The sequence below is a fragment of the Oxyura jamaicensis genome, chromosome 6 (assembly GCF_011077185.1).
Source record: "Oxyura jamaicensis isolate SHBP4307 breed ruddy duck chromosome 6, BPBGC_Ojam_1.0, whole genome shotgun sequence".
Lineage (NCBI taxonomy): Eukaryota > Metazoa > Chordata > Aves > Anseriformes > Anatidae > Oxyura > Oxyura jamaicensis.
The window spans coordinates 17102597-17119003 of NC_048898.1; the positions used below are offsets into that span (position 1 = coordinate 17102597).

The 16407-nt window shown below is 45.9% G+C and overlaps 2 protein-coding genes across 2 annotated transcripts; one reads left to right on the forward strand and one right to left on the reverse strand.

The window, feature by feature from the left end:
* Positions 1 to 2170: 2170 nt before the first annotated feature.
* HIF1AN (hypoxia inducible factor 1 subunit alpha inhibitor) lies at positions 2171 to 11285 on the reverse strand. Its single transcript, XM_035329999.1, has 8 exons — positions 11076 to 11285; positions 9932 to 10182; positions 9044 to 9192; positions 7179 to 7324; positions 6572 to 6678; positions 6111 to 6174; positions 5762 to 5872; positions 2171 to 4605 (listed from the first exon to the last, which is right to left on the reverse strand). Exons 1-8 carry the CDS (start codon positions 11235 to 11237, stop codon positions 4561 to 4563), a joined length of 1035 nt encoding a protein of 344 aa, XP_035185890.1. The 5' UTR covers positions 11238 to 11285; the 3' UTR covers positions 2171 to 4560.
* Positions 11286 to 11746: 461 nt separating this feature from the next.
* Positions 11747 to 15744, forward strand: NDUFB8 (NADH:ubiquinone oxidoreductase subunit B8). Its single transcript, XM_035330000.1, has 5 exons — positions 11747 to 11905; positions 12040 to 12166; positions 12733 to 12832; positions 14649 to 14804; positions 15520 to 15744. Exons 1-5 carry the CDS (start codon positions 11812 to 11814, stop codon positions 15610 to 15612), a joined length of 570 nt encoding a protein of 189 aa, XP_035185891.1. The 5' UTR covers positions 11747 to 11811; the 3' UTR covers positions 15613 to 15744.
* Positions 15745 to 16407: the final 663 nt, after the last annotated feature.

The following is a 16407-nucleotide window of genomic DNA, read 5'->3' on the forward strand; positions in this document are numbered from 1 at the left end:
ATATAAGGTTGGGGGAAAGGAGTCTGAAAAGTTTAACAAGTTGATTCTGTGCCTTCTGCCAGCAGTGTGTGGCCAGGCACTGAGAAGGAAGCACAAGGTGTTGACGGGGCAAGGAGAGAGCTCCAGGATACATCTCCCTTACTAAGCAGACAGCTGACACTTCCTGAGCAGCATGGGGAAGATTTTGCCCAGCTGCCTTTCTCCACAAGCTTTTCAGCAGAGCTGAGCCCCTTGCTGCTGCTCCACATCTAGGCGGAGGGGGCTCTGTGGAGCAATGGTAGCACTCAGTTATGCATCTCATGGACTTCGCTGTGGCTCTTGTGGCTGCCTCCATTGTTTGAGGGATATTCTCCCCCCCTTCCCTCCTTCTAACAAAGATTCTGATTAATGATCGCTCATTCCTAATTGTCAAATTTCTTTTCCTTCATCCTGTGTCTAATCACCAGTGACAGAAGCCATTACGCAAATGAGAGCAGACGACTTCTCACAACTGTTCTCTTTGGTAAAAGCCTTGTAATTTAAAGCTCTGATTTGTAGAGGAAAGCTGCGTTTCCCCAAGGCGTCCGGGCATCTGTTCCACTTACACTCCACGAGCCTCTACTTCCGCTCCCTCCCCCCACAATTAGTCCTCTGCTTGCAACAAATATTTGACTTTGCAAGGCAGTAATTAGAACTTACTTTGCATGTGTTTGTCACAGTAACAGCGTCTTTTCCTTTCCTTGAACAGGAACTCCTTCACAGCACCAATACAGAAAATCACCCAGGGAAGTTGGTGCCTTCAGAACTTCCTGGGACACTGACAGCAGAGGTGCTGTCTCCCAAACAGGATGGTAAGCTGAGGACCATAAAACAGAGTGCAAGGATACCCCTTGTGCACATGTGGCAGAAGGGAGTGCCAAGGCTGCAGTGCGCTGTCCCCATTCTAGGGCTTTAGAGCTGAGCAGCTGGTTGTGTTCAAGGTCAGCTTGCTCCTTGCTAAGAACTGCCCTAAAGAAAAGTAGCAGTAGCTTTGCCTGAGGCCTGCCCTTATTTATTTCCCTCAAGAGCTGCTTTAAAGCTGAAGGTCTCACCCCCACCTGTGTTACGCTGCTCCAGCATCACAACTATGTCTGCATCTGGTCTCATTCCTTCTCATTTCTGACCCTGACAAGGCTTCACCTTGGAACAGTCAAATGCCGCAGTTCGCATACCTGTTTCCTGTTTCTCTGCGTGACCTGAGACACTTCTGAGCTTCGTGGTACCAGCCGTGCATGTTACTCAAGAGGGACATGCACAAAAAAGACTACAGAATCAGACATTCGAGCAACTAAGCTCAGAATAACAGAAGCAATTGTGTGTCAGAGATGATGATCCCAGCAGGCACAGCAGGGAAGGGTGAATGCCCATGGCCACAGAAGACTTACCCACTTGTCTTTCCTACTCCCTCCACATTCAAAATATCCCTTGAGGATGTGAGGAGACTGCCAATCACGGTACCCCAGGGTCAGACAGCTGTCTGTCTCATCACCACCCCCAACATCCCTATCCTCTGTTCAACTTCTCCCCATTTTACTACACATTAGAAATTTGTGCTGATTTTGCCAACGACGTTTCACTGCTGGTTAGATGCTAAAATTGCTGTAGTTACCACCAGCATAACATGATCTATGCCTTTGGTTGGTAGAGAGGACTCCACCACCCAAGACCGCTAACAGGGAGAAGAGGTACACAAACAGGAAGCCTCCCACCAAAATCACCTTGACTAAAGCATGAATCAGATAAAGGATCTAACAGAGGACAAGATATTCCAAAGGAGAAAAAACTGACAGAACACAATAGACCTGACGATGTTGTTTGCTCCATTGGTTTCATCAGCGACCAGAGCATAGTGACAGCATTCAAGTCAGCAGGGAGAGGAATTTGTTCCTTCCCTAACATGTCATTTACAAAGTTCAAAGATATCATTTTATTCCCAGCTTTCCTTTCAGGCTGATGGGAGTAGTATGAGAAAAAAAATGCCACAAAGACACAGTAATGCAGTTGGTATTGCTGTTTTGAAGACAGCTTTGGAGACCAGCAGCCTTCAACAGCGAATAACAAAGTGAAGTTAGGCTGAGAAATAACTCCACACACACATCTCCTTATACAGCTCTCTTACGTAGCCACTCACAAAATAGAAGCCACACGGTTCTGTTGTTCAACATTGGTTGTATTTAAGAACTACACTTCAGAAGGTACCGTGTGTTTGTCACACCCCACCCCCTGCACACACACACCCCTAGCAGAGAACACACACAGCTTCCCAATACCATGGCAAGGGGCATTGAAAGCACAAGGTGAAAACGGAAGGGGAGAGTCAGTCCATCAGTGCATTGTAAATGAGCTTTCACGAAGTCAAGTGCAGCAAAAACTGTTCAGACACTTAAAAAGTTAGACCTTTGGCAAATAAAGATAAAAAGGATCCTAAAGTTCTGTAAGTACCATTCTCTCTCCACATGGGATGTGAACTCCCACCCTGAGCTTCAAGAGTTGATGGTGCCTAACAGGTAGTACTGGAGACTACTGTGTGCTGAAAAAATAGCACAGAGATGGGATTTAATTTGAGCATCTTTCAACCAAGGCCAGAGACTGCACATATGCCCAGGATTCCTGGGAAGGTCTTGCTTTTGGCCCATCAGCAGCCTAACTTTCTTCCCCACATGCCCAAAGGCTGAGCGTTGATAAGCATCCAGCTGAGTGACCTTCGTTTGGATCTAACACAGCTCTGGATAGTCTGCAACAAATAATATGGCAGTCAGACTACTCGGTGACATGGACACATTTCTTAATCAAGGGCCCTGTAGCTGCCAATTACACTTAATTTGTTCTGACCTGTAAGCAGCCATAAAACTATCCCCTAGGACTTCCTGTTCAAGATATCCTTCACCTTTGCGCAAGAGAAGCTCACAGCAAGAGGTGCATGAGCTGTCCCAGAAAAAAATGGAGCCTGAAGCCAAAGGCAGAGCACTTCCTGAGCACCATCTTCTCAACACTTATTAGAATACCATGTCAGGAAAAAAAAAAGGAAAATAATGGGAAGTCTCAACAGAACATTTGCTATTCTCTGCAGTAAAATACAACAGCTTCTCCCACCTCTAGCTCTTGGGACCCATTACAACTGCATCAAATATACAAGTCCACTACACTGCCCCAAACCAGGAGGAGCAGTGCAGTGGACCATGGGGAATAAAAAGCCAGCCTCCATATGAGCCTAAGGCTTCTAGTGGCAGAGGTGGAAGAAAGCAAAATCATTTTTTAGGATGATTGCCAAGGACTCAACCAGGAGCTCCTCTTGATCTTGTGCCCCTGGTCTTGCCACTACTTCCCAGCCTGCCATGTCAAGCCCCAGAACACAAGAAGAATCAAGATAAACTTAACCACATTAAAACAGAAAGCCCTGACCTCTTTCAAGTGACTGTACAAGGAAGGGAACCACACACTGTCATGGATTAAACTGATGGACAGGAGTCATACAACATCACACAAACATGCGCGCAAGTGCGCGGCCACACTCACTCGAGTTCTTGCAGTTTCAGTAAAAAAGGGCACTTCCCACGTTAGTCTGAGGAGCCAGCACCCCTGGTGGGGAGAAGGGAGGCTCCCCACCTGTCTGACACTGTCTTGACAGTCTCTCTCTCTCTGTGCCCCTACAGATATATATATATATATTTTTTAAAGATGTGGCTTAATCATTCAAGACTTGAAATTTGGCCTGGCATTTATGCATCTCCCTTCATAATGCTTCATCCTCTTTTAACCACACTACAGCTCCACAAGAGTAGGAGAGAAGCCTTCACTCCCCAAAACTGCTGTCAGAATGAAGGAGGTTTATCTAGACTCCTACAACACGGACATTTGGAGAGCACGGGATCTGGTGCTCACATACTAGATGAATTCACTTTTCTCTCTCTACCCCGTGCAAAGTCCCAAGCATGAAAGTCTTGCATTGAAGAAACTGAATCATTTGTCCAGTTGCTCATCACGCACAGGCCAGCTCACATTTTCGTTTCCACTACAGAAAAAGGTGCCAGAGTTGAGCATGGCTAGGTCCTCTAATAACAGAGGACTGTGAAACCTATCACTTTCCATCTTATATCCACTGCAGGCACCAACACATAAACCCAGCAAGGAGGCCCAAACCTCATGAGGCTGAGGAAACAAGATCATTCCCAGTTCCCCTCCAAGCTCTTCTTCAAATGCCTGAAAATCCTGAAGCAACACACCCGAGTGCCAGAAGCTGTGCTCCTTGTTGTGGCAAACAGGGCAGAGGAAGGGAAAAAAAACAAGTTAGTGAGCATGAATCCAGCTTCCAATAAGTGCAGACTCGTTCTTGGGAGGTTCTGTTAGATGACAGTGAAGGATGAATGGGGTACTAATGGTTTTGCAGTTCCAGTAGCCCCCTTTGTTGTAGTGGGGCAGGGACAGGGATGGGCCAGGAAACCCATCAGTCTGTTAAGTGCTGCGTGCAATACTAGCGCTCAGTATCTTCCATTGCTTGTGAACAAAGCAGCTCCAACATCAGTCACCCGGGGCAGCCAGGCATTAGTCATACCGTCCTTTAATCATCATATTCAACAAGGGACCCACCTGTTCAAAGCAAAAACACACTGTTAGCCAGAACAGCTACAAGTGGCAATTGCACAGTCTGCTTCTCCCACATCAAGACAGCTTACGAGCTGAATAGCCCAGGGCAGAGGATGTCAGCATGCAAACTGATCCTAAGGTACACTGAATCGGTTTCTAGGTATCTTCTAGATAACACCCTGGGGCACTCGGAGTTCTCAGTCAACACTCAACTTTAGTTGCCACCAAACATCGTGTGTGTAGCACTGCTTTGACTTTTTTTCACTTCCCAGCAGAGATTTATGATTTCTCAGTAGATGCTATTAAAAGGAACCAGTAGGCATCAGTTGCTTTTTGCAGGTGAGAGAAGGAATATTATTACCCACTGAATCCTCTCTGGTCTTTGGGGTCACCTGGAATTAAGGCCAGTACTGGCAGTTTTGCAAGGTTTTGTTTCTAGCCAAGACCACTCCTATTTCTCAGCACTGCCTGGAGGGAAGAACTTCAGCATGCCATGGTGGTAAGAATAACTACAGAGGAAAGGCCTGACCTCACGCTACTGAACTAAAGAAGAGTTCCTGCACAGTGGTAAGGGATACTGACCATGAAAGCGTTTCTATTCACATCCAGTATTTCCACTTTCAGAATAACATGAGATCTTCAAAAGCATGTATTAGTACTTTAGCGTACCATTTTTTAAAATACCAGTTGGTTAAAACTGCAAAAAATATGGAGATGACTGGGATGTGTTAAGGGGGAAGCAAATGACTTTATTGAAAAGCTGTTTCCAGTTTAACTGATTTGGATTCAATAGGTAAAACGGCTTTAGTTTTTGGCAAATACTGGGTATTGTTGCTGCATAGAAGACCTTTGACAGTTTGAGAGCAACACTTCCCTGGCAGTGCCCAAAGCCAAAATACGCCTTCCCGCATATACGAGAACAGTTATTCCACTGCCTGTAGTTTTCCTCTCCATAAGTATAACTTAAGGAGTTTGCTTTTTTCTAGCCAAAGAACCTTGTGAATACAGCATGAAGAACCCAGTCACAGCAAAAGAGGAATGCTGCTTTTTCCTACCCACACTGTGACAGTGTCTGCAGAGCCAAATAAGCAGGCATCTTGATTTTTGCATTAACCTACAAGCATTTCCACAGCAGTGACTATTTAGTTCTCCTTTGTACCTCTTGTGGATTTCCTAAGGCTTCTCCCAACATCTTCTCGATGTTCCTCATTATCGCCACTTTCTGATGAGCCTTTAACGGATATTCAATTCTCTTTGGGGTTGGGGCACCCTGAAATACCAAAAACAACTCATTGCATGCTTACTGAATTGACAGCTTGTTCCACCATCTCCCAGACACCCAGCTCTTTGCACACCACAGGAAATACAGAAAGTAGCATTCAATATTCAAGCATAGGATTTGGTGCAATTAAGTTACTGCAATGAGAAAACGTGCCGATACAGCTCTGTTTGAAGAAGTCCACTGGAACAGATCTATCCAAGCTGTGTAGGAAAGTGCTTGTACTCACCTTGTACCAGAAGTTCACAGTGATGGTAATCCCGCCATTCAGTAGAGATTCAATGTGGTGCCACCTGCACGGAAACAGCGGGAAAAAAATCAGAAACTATTGCTACAGCTTATAGGCAAATATTTGGCAAACATGATGTGTTCAGACTGCATCGGACAATCCTGGCCCTATATATCCACCACAAAGACCACAGAACTTCTGGAGAACTCTCCTTATTTAAATACAGACCCTTTTCTAGCATTTGTTAGTAGAGCGCACACACAACAATGTAGTATCAGGGAGAATTACCATTGCCATCCTAAAGTTAGGAAGCAGACTGGCCCAAGTTATCACAGAAAACATCATACTTGCTGGAACTGGCAAAACAAAATTTTCTTGAGCCAGACCAGCAGTTTAAAGAACAGAACCTCTGTTAAACCTCTGTTTGCGCGTCACAGCACAGTTCCCACCATCCTTCTTACCAGTACATAGGTATGTATAGTACATCCCCTGGACCCACCACCGTCTCATAGCCAACCACGCTCCGGAAATTTGGAAACTTCTCATAGTCGGGATTGTCAAAGTCCACCTAACACAAGAAAAGAGTAAGAAACTCAGGAAAAAACTTCCTGCAATGAGAGTTCTCCTTATTAGGTCTCAGTATGAAATCCTCCAGATCCTTCCTTTACAGGTTTTACATCCCCATTTGTCTCAACTCCATAGCAAGCTCCTGCAGTATCCTCAAAGTGCCACCACCTCAAAAGGAGTCTTGAAATTTGTCTACAAGTAAATCTGTCTCTGACCAAGCGATCAATGAACCAGAGCAGTGGAAGCAGCAGCTGCAGACCAGTTTTGTTATCAGTGGGAGACATTTATAATACTAATGCTTGCAAGTTAGGAACTGGCACAAACAGAAACTCCTCCAGTTCTCCCATCTATTCTCAATGTTAACCGATCTGAACTCAGGCATTGCCAAAATTCAGAAGTGGTATGCAGTTTTAATTCTATATAGCTTCTTCCCATCTAGCATCTTCATAAATGCCCTTTCCCCCCCCCCGATGAAGCAGAGAACAAATCTGCTGCTCTCACCTGGCTCTGTCTGTCACATGGATGATGCACAGGATAAGGGTAGAGGCATTCAAACTGATCAGGAGGGAAAAGGATACACCTCTTGTAACCCTTAATCTGAGCGAAGAAGTTCTGCTGCTCGTCATAATGAGCTGGCGTCACGTTCCCTACACGGAAAGGGCAGAGGATAATCAAAACAAGACACTCATGCAGTTAAAAGAGACTGAAGCAAGTTATATTCCTTGCTAGAGTGAAGAAAGTAAATATACTTCCATATATCAAGAAAATAAGCAATGAACATGACCCCAGAAACGCTACAAATTCAACATGGCATCAGTCAGCCTTTATTGAACAGTTGCTACCCCATTTAACAATTGCCATTCTAAATCCATATTCAGCAACTTGTGCTCCGCAGGATTAGGATTTCCAGCTTGTCTCCATGAACAGCAGATGGCAAATGTTGATGGGAAGTTTTTTCATAAAACAATGTTTAGCTGACAAGCTGTGGAATGGACTTTATAAAATTAGTATTAGTCTAAAGGAGTCTAATAGTCTGATTCTGAAAAAAGTCCTAGCAGTTTTGCCAAAAAAAAAAAGGAGTAAAGAAATCTAGTCATTGCGCCTTCATAACACAACTGCCCCTGCTCAGCCTAAGGCACTGATTATGAAGCTTGACTATCACCACTAGACATTAAGTTTAATCAAATCTTAAAACACAGCAAGTCATTTCACACCCCTCTATTGTTTTCAGGCTGTTTGCCAGTTCAGATATTGCTCTTTTGGCTTTTTGTTTTACATGTGTTTTCAATTAAGATATATTTTAGAATGAAGATAACAGTTAACCCCATAACTTCATTAAATAGATCACCCAATCACATGCTCCCATTGAGACATCCCTTTTTACTACTACACACTGTTTCACAACAATCCCTTGTTATTTTTGTGCAGAACCTGCTGATAATAGGATTTTTGTTGACAGTATTATTACCTATATGGAAGTGTTGATACAGTACTTTTATTTGAGGTTCTCTCTTCTCAGTTAGAAAAGCACATGGCGAAGACAAACTGCTGTAAGCTGAATATAACTTAATGCAGAGGGGAAAAAATACCTGCAGTCAGAACTGAACAGCCATGAACTGCAGGGTAATTGTAATTGGACAGATGAATGTTATGGCCACACTGATTATGGGCCAGCCCACTCCACAAAACTGTGCGTATTCCTGGCCCAATCGTTGAGATTACTTTCTGCTGGAGTGCGCTCCTTGTGAAGTGCAGTAGTACCTCTATATCCCAAGACACCTGCCTATGAATGAGTCTCCACATGGATTTGGAACTCTATCCAGTTATATTAGGGTTTATCCATCTTAAAGTTCTCCAGTGCCCTCTATTCAGTTCTTAATTGAAAGAGAATTCCTTTTTACCGTGGTGTGCCAACTCAAATTAGAACAGATACCTTGTAGAAGAATCAACATTTCCTCCTGTGGAGGAAATCTCTTGGGGGTGGATTGGTCACTCCTAAGAAAGGCCCAGAAGGCTAACTTTGCTCAACTTGTAAACTCCGACTCCAGGCACTGAAAATCTACCGTATCTGAAGCATCCAATCAACAAACATGTCTCAAAGTATGATCAGCAATCACTGAAAACCCAGCCCTGAGAGCATCACACAGAGCCTTTCCACGAACAGGAGATTACCTCCAGGCATTCTCAGTAAGCAGGCTATTATTTTGGGGTTTTTCTTCTCTATAACGTGTGTTGAGTTGTGGCAACAGTCCCCTTCCAGCCAAAAGCTTTAAACTGCTTGCTTGGAAGGAAAATTTAGAAACTAGTGCAAAATTAACTTGAAAGACAAACTTTCTCCCTGTCTCTAGTAACAGGAAGCCACTTACCTTCCATGCCAATAAGAAGCAAGTTAGAAGTCAGTTGACCCCAGCCACGTTTCCCTTGCTGTTTGTTAATCCAGTTCCAGTTGAAGCCAAGGAAATCCACTACAATCTTCCTTCCAACTGTGTCATTCAGGGTTTGCTGCAGATATAGCCTGTATTTCCCCAGAGGAAGGCAAGAATCAAATGTTAATCATTGTAATGAACATAAAGACGCATCTCTGCATCTCTTCAGAAAGACTTTAAAAACAGAGAGAGAGAACTTCTAGAGATTCTATCACCACCATAAACAGCTTCCCAAAGTCCACAACATTTGCCAAATGATTCCCTGGTACAAAACGGAACAGAACACAACTATGCATGAACAATCGCTGGAGAAAAAACTTAGAATTTTAGATCAAGAACAACACCTCATGGTGTAGCAGGAGGAAGCCCTTACCAGACCGGCCACTATCAAGTATCAAAAACACTCATGAATGATCCCCAGATAAATGTCACCACTTCTAGTCACCTGCAATGAGTTACCTCATCTACTACAAGCGTGTGAGGGCAAAGAAGTGCTCAGGAAACAGAGCATGTTTCCATGCAGCCTTTCCATCTGTAACTAAGCTCCTCTACCAATAGCACAGTCCGCCAAAACCAAGGGATGTGTAGGGCCTTCTCTATCCAAACCCTGCCATGGACAGAAGAAAGAATTTCTCTAGACATACAATTTGAACAGTTTTGGTTATTTAAGTGCATGGCTTTCTTTAATCAGATAACACAGCTGTAGCAGCTATGCAGGAAAAGCCTATACAAATGAAAAGTTTAAGAGGTTTTAATCATCAATGCTGAAGAGAAACATACCCAGTACATAGACTTGCAGAAACAGAAAGTCTTCCACATATCACTTACCTCTCAGCACTCCCTTTTTGTTGTATTTCCTGGAGTCTGTCCACAAACTCTGCAAACTTCATCTCTTCCCTGCTCGACTTGGGTTTGAAATTCTTAAAATTGGCCATCTTCTTCTCATCATAGTACAAAAACTTGTGTGTGCTGGCACTGTACACTGAGAAGTCCCCATTGCCAATGTTTTCCTGGAGGTAGTCCAGGTCCCATTTGAGAGCAGGATAAACCAGATTTGTATCTGTCAGCACCACTGGCTCCTGGAGAAAAACAGGAAGTTTATTAATTCAAGGACCTTTTGAACTCGAGAATGATCGCATTTGTTACTGCAACCCCACAAATTCTCTTTGAATGTGGGCAATTGAAAGAGGCATTTAGTGTGATGAGATACCTTTATCCAGATAGAAAAATGCAAAATATGATAGGAAGTTTTAAGAGAGTGGTGGCCTGCTCCTGCAGCAGGCTCCTAGGAGCAATGGGACAGGTTCCGCTATCTACTTGGCTAATCTCTGACATGCGAGGTTAGACAAACACTGCCTGGGAACTGTTTTAGGCCTGCTTGGTCCTGCCACGTAGCAAGGAGACATAGTAAATTCTGCCTGGTCACTTCCAGCTACTAAGAGGTAAATGTTAGCAAAAAGATGGTTTGAAGACAGAAAGGAGACAGCACTCATCTCTGTTCCTAGAGAATCACATATAACCTACAGTCACCCCAAACCCAAGAAATTATGTCATTCCCCCTACACTAAAAAAGAACTGCATTTTTAAACAAAGGTAGCCACCTGCCTCCTCGTGTGTAAACACTGAGACGTAAAGAGGAACAACAGCTGCTCTGCTCCCCAACTGTACACACACAACCTCCCTTCCTGCAGGTTTGCCTGCCCAAAACCTGCCAATCTTACCCAAACCAGACAGAGTTTGTCCTCCGGAGCCACCAGAAGCGCAGCTACCCCAACACAAACTCCACATCTGCGGCCGCTCTCATTTCAAAAAGTGCAGACGGAGCCCGCAGTTCTACCTAACATCTCCATGACTCCCACCCGAAGAAAAAAGAACGCGAAGAAAACGCAGCTCTCACAACCCGGCGCTGCCGAAGCGGCGGCGAACGCTCGCTACAGCGGACGGGGACGGGACGGGACGAGCCCCGCCGCACCTCGTTTTCGATGAGCTCCTCGGCACGTGGGTCGCTGTGGCTGAGCCGCGGGATGGGCCGCGTCTCGAAGGAGTAGCGGCGGAGCTGGGCCTCGCTCCAGCCGGGTCCCGCCGCCGGGCCCTCCCTGCACCCCGCCGCCGCCGACGAGGAGGCCGCCGCCATCGCCGCCTCCCACCGGGAAACCCGGAAGCGGCCGGCGGCCGGAAGCGGAAGTCGCCCGCCCCTAGCAACGCCGGAAGCGAGGGCAGGGGCACCATGGAGACGGGCGGAGGGAGCGGCGGCGGGCAGCGACCCCAGGCGGGCAGGGCCCGGTTCAGGGAGCCCGAGGCCCTGACCTCGCCTCGGCGTCCGGCTCCGCGCGGGGGCAGCCGAGGGAGCGCCGCTGCCCTCGTCCCGTCAGTGGGCCCGCGGTTAGCGCTGCTCTCAGCACTGGCGGCCTTAACGAGGGCCGGGCCGCGATGCGTTTCGATCCGCTGAGGGTCATAGCGGGGGTCGTCACAGGGACACTGCCCATTGTGGGAATAACCGGAGGGGACGGGCCCAGCCACCGCCGGGTTCACATAACGGAGCGGACTGCAAAGCCTGCTCACGCTCACAGTGATTTCACCCACGACAAGGCGCCGCTCGCACCTGCAAGCCCACCCCGCTAAACCCACGCGCCGCGCTACCTCCGCCCCGAGCCTTTCTGTCCCCGCCGGCCGCCGTCGGCGGCGCCTGCGCGGTGGGAGGAGGGACGATGGCGGCGGCCAGGCTCGGCGGTGTCCTCTGGCTGCGGGCGGCCGCCCGCCTGCGGGCGCTGAGGGTGGCAGCGCCGCTGGGAGCTCGGGCGGGTATGTGGGAGCTCGGGCGCAGCCGTGGTGAAGCGGGAGGTGTCCCTGAGGGCTGCGGGGTGGGGGTGTGGGGCTGGGAGGGCAGCGCGGCCCCCACTGGCCCGCACCCACCCCGCCTCGGTGCTGTCCCGCAGCCTCGGGTCTGTCCTCGGATTTGCTGCCTGGGCCCTACCCGCGGACGCCGGAGGAGCGGGCAGCCGCTGCCAAGAAGTACAACATGAGGGTGGAGGACTACCAGCCCTACCCCGACGACGGCTTAGGGTGAGCTCGGGGGGTTTTGTGCCCCTGGGGCAGCTGAGGCCTCAAAGTCTTCTCTGTTGTGTACCGCTGGATGCTGTGTGGTGAGCTTATGGCTCAGAAGGAACGCATAAATGCTCAAAACAGAAGCAAACAAAATGAATGGGAGGTCTGTGTAAATGTAATACCCCCTGACAGACTTTATATGCTGTTGTAATGAGAGGGATAAACTCTGTAAATTCAATTTACAGAATAAATATTTCAAAAGTTTAAATTCTGTGAAATATTCAGACTAGTAAAATAGCAGACAAGAAGGGTTCTGTATTTCAGTGAAGTTTACATTTTTTTCCCTGTACCATAGCCTGACAAGCATACCTTGAGGTATGCTGTTTGTTATAGTAACTCCTATCAAGGTGGTGATTGTGCAAGTTGCATGTGTGTACTTAAAAAAAAGTATATGCATAGTTCAGGACCCATAGAAAGTGTTCTTCCGTTTTCATACATCTATTTCATAGCGCCTTATACAATATATATCAAATTTTAATGCAGTTCTCTTGACTGTTTGTTTTCTGTGCCCCCGTTTCTCGCAGGTATGGTGACTATCCCATGCTCCCTAAGCGCTCTTCTCATGAGAGAGACCCCTGGTACCAGTGGGACGCTCCAGATGTGAGGCATAACTGGGGGGAGCCGGTAAGAATGCTACTAGCAGTTTTCATGCTGTTAATGCTACTGTTATTAAATACTAACACATGTCTACTTAGTGCTTTCTTTGTAATTCTTTGTCCAATTGCATCCCTGAGTGCAGGGGTTTGTTGCCTATGCACAACACAAAGACAGTCAATTAGAATTAAATTTGGGCTGTGGTCATCAGGCTAAACAATTGCTGTGGAAGTGCTGAGGAATGTTAACGTCTCATTACCTATAAGAATAACTTTACAAATTAAACTTTCTCTGTAGCAATGGGAAAGGCTTCTCCATTTTCTTTGCCTGATCTGTCTCAGTATCAGAACTTAGTTCAGGTTCATCTAGCTAAGAAGCCTCGTTTGTGTAGAGGTCCTTCTAGTCCAGTGGAAGCAGCTATAGCTGTTTTACGACTCCGTGATTCTCTTGGGATAGAATAGAAGTAAGGAAGCTTTCTCTGAAGAAAGTGTGCAAGACAGCCTAAAGAGAAATGGACAAACAGAACATCCACATCAACTTTCAAAATCAAAGTTTTTCAGGTTTCTTGTCAGGAGCTTTCAGTTAATACATGGTTTTTCTGTGAAGGGCTGAACTCTAGCTGTGCTTACCGAACTTGGTAGTTGACTCGAATGCTTTTTATTAGAATTAGAGATTACGTAAGCACGTGTATGTCATATGTCGTAGTATAAGCACGCAAGAGCACCCTATCGTGTGTACCACAGTAAAATTTAAAGTCTATGTTGTAATGTCTGCAGAAGCAATTACATGGAAGACCTTGCAGTGATTCTGTGCTGCTTGCTACAGGAATGCTTGAATAGTTACTTGGGCCCTTGAGCTGGGATAAGATCTTTACTTGTTAGAACTGACTCTTGCTTACAATTTATAGCTGTAATTTAGGTTTGAACAAGTGCTTGAAAACAAGGCCTCCTGCCCATACATTGTCCCTAATCTCATTGCTTTTTAGGGATGGCACCGTAACGCTCAGGGCAGGATTCAGTTGCTTAATCTCAGATTTTAGTGCCTTTTGAATACCTGAGGGGGGCTGAAATTTCCATGTGGAGTTGGCAGCTGGGGGCCTAGTGGCATACACTGGCACATTGTAGGTGTTGGCAGATGCTTCTGTTTAGGCAACTGAATTCTGTTCAGTCTGGCTCTCTGAGGTTGACAGCAAAATGTCTGTGTATGAAAATTAAAAAGTGGGGCATCTAGAGGTAGTACCTGAGCTGCAAATTAATGAGTTCTCTGTTTTCTGTAATGTGGTAAGAGACTAGGCAGAATGTGCTTAGGACTTCCCTATGTATATTTTGAGGCAGAAGTTTGAATGTCCTTCTGTTTCAGTCAAGAAGGGCATTGGCTTGCTACTGCCCCTGCTCTTGTCATGGAGCAGCAGCAGCAGGTGCTCTACCTGTTTTGAGGAGCCAGCTTCCAAATGGCAGGTACTTGCTTCTTTGTTTGAAATAAGTGCTACTTCTGCTGAGGTTTGTGACTGATCTTCCATAAAAAAGGGTGCCAATTTCTGCCGTGCCTTCTCAACAGCACTGGGGAGCAAATCTAAGGTGGAGTCATGATGCAGATAAAAGCTGCTGGTATGTTATAATTAACCATGCTTGCCTGGTATAAGCACATAGGTATAAACATGGTATTTGGAGTCTTGACTTTTACTGTAATCAACAACTTGTCGTGACTAGAGGTGACTTACTGCCTGTGTGAAACATGAAACATAGCTTCTGGCAGTTTTGTGAATGAGAATGCTGTAAATCTCTCCTAGGTAAGAGCAGCTTGAGTACTGCTGGTAAATGTGCAGTCTTTTTCCTTTGTTCTTTAGATGCACTGGGACTTTGACATGTATATTCGGAACCGTTTTGATACATCCCCCACTCAAATTCCATGGCATACTATGCGCAAACACTTCTTCATTTTTTTGAGTACCATGCTGATCATGTTTGGCATCGGAGGGTTCTACCCATCTTACAGGCCTGTGGTGAGTTACACCCCTAGGTAAAGGGCGGAACAGTAGCTCTTCCTTGCTGATGGCCAGACGGGTGTTTTTGCTGAAGCTGAGTGAGTGTGAGTGTGAAACCCTGCTGGCAGCAAGGGAGACCTCGTTCATTCTGAGTTACTCTGTTAGCTGTCTTGGCTCAGCTCACAGATTGTCTCAGTGAGCAGCTCCCATTCTTGGGGAACTATTTCTTAATTTTCTTACAGGATCCTTCCTTTGGTCTGGGTATTCTCCTCTGTGTGTGTGTGTGCATGAGATGCTTTTTCCTCTTCTTTCTCCCTGTGTTTAAGTTACGTCATGATCTCCATCATTTGGAATACTTCTGATAAATAAGTCTGAACATACAGAGATGAGCTGTTGGTTGATCAAATGTTTGATGTTTCTGATAAAGGACATGGATTTATACAAGAAAACTTATATTAGAATATTAGAGTACAAGGAAATTGAATATTCTAATTCTATATTGAATTGAATATTCTAATTCTAATACTGAATATTAGAGTACAAGGAAAGTCTGGAACATTCCTACTGAAGCACTTAAACATGAATTTAAGTTGTAACTGACAAGCCTTGTTGGGGGGGAGGTAAGGGAGCAAGAGGGGGAGATTGGTGGGAACTGGATGAAACATTTTCTCCTTACTCCTTAGGTTGCTTGTTTGAATGTCATATATTTGCTGCTATTTTTCTGCTTTTATAGGGACCGAAGCAGTATCCCTTCAATGACCTGTATCTGGAGAAAGGAGGAGACCCCAATAAAGAGGCACCAGTGGTGACGCACTATGAAATCTGAAAGCTGCTCTAAGTGTTTCTCCTGCATCAGCTCTGCAGGGCGTGACATCTTTAGTGTTCACTGTGACATACGTTAATGGTTGTTCAGTGTTTGACCACTAACTGCAGTGAAATATATCAATAATACCTGTTGTGCTAGTTGTCTTTCATCAAATTGAGAAGGTTAAGCAATGACCAATAAAATTAAATGGTGCCTGTCATTTTTCTAGGCAGGCTACTATATGGGGCTAAGTTCTGAGAGCAGTCCTAGGACTGCTGCTAGGTTTACTTACCTCGTGCAAAAATCACCCTTTGCTAAGCCCATTTATGTAGGAGATGTTGCCTGTTACAAAGTGGGTTGCTGCAGGTGCAGCTTGGAATTGAACTACAGCGCAATCATGTCACATGAAGTGACAGGTCTAAGAGCACCGATGCTGCAGTTGGCTGCTACGTGACCTGAGCTCTGCCACCAGGTTTGGGGTCAGCCTGACCCACAAAGTGAGCCTCTCTGGCTGCAGACCACAGCCTCCTACGGCTTTATCTGCAGTCTGATTGCGAAAGTTATGCATAGTTACATTTGATCAAGCTCCTAGATTATTTAGTGACACCCTTCCTTTTCCATAAGCTTTTCCCTTCTGTGGCTGAAGGGGGAGATACCTTCAGCACTGGTTTACGGTGAAAATTCAGTTCCCTTGATGCTGCGCCTGAGACCCTGCTCTTTGGTTACAGGAGCAGGTGATCACAGCAGGCTCGGAGTGCTTCCTATGAACCCCATGCTGTGCTTTGCTACTAACACCCTCTCACGACTCAGTTCGGT

Coding starts and splice junctions, on each gene's coding strand:
- NDUFB8 (XM_035330000.1), top strand. CDS start 11,812: ATGGCGGCGGCCAGGCTCGGCGGTGTCCTCTGGCTGCGGGCGGCCGCC. Junction 11,906..12,039: donor GCCGCTGGGAGCTCGGGCGG/GTATGTGGGAGC, acceptor GCTGTCCCGCAG/CCTCGGGTCTGTCCTCGGAT. Junction 12,167..12,732: donor TACCCCGACGACGGCTTAGG/GTGAGCTCGGGG, acceptor CGTTTCTCGCAG/GTATGGTGACTATCCCATGC.
- HIF1AN (XM_035329999.1), bottom strand. CDS start 11,237: ATGGCGGCGGCCTCCTCGTCGGCGGCGGCGGGGTGCAGGGAGGGCCCG. Junction 10,183..11,075: donor AGGAGCTCATCGAAAACGAG/GTGCGGCGGGGC, acceptor GTTTTTCTCCAG/GAGCCAGTGGTGCTGACAGA. Junction 4,606..5,761: donor CCTTAGGAAATCCACAAGAG/GTACAAAGGAGA, acceptor TGCTTTGAACAG/GTGGGTCCCTTGTTGAATAT.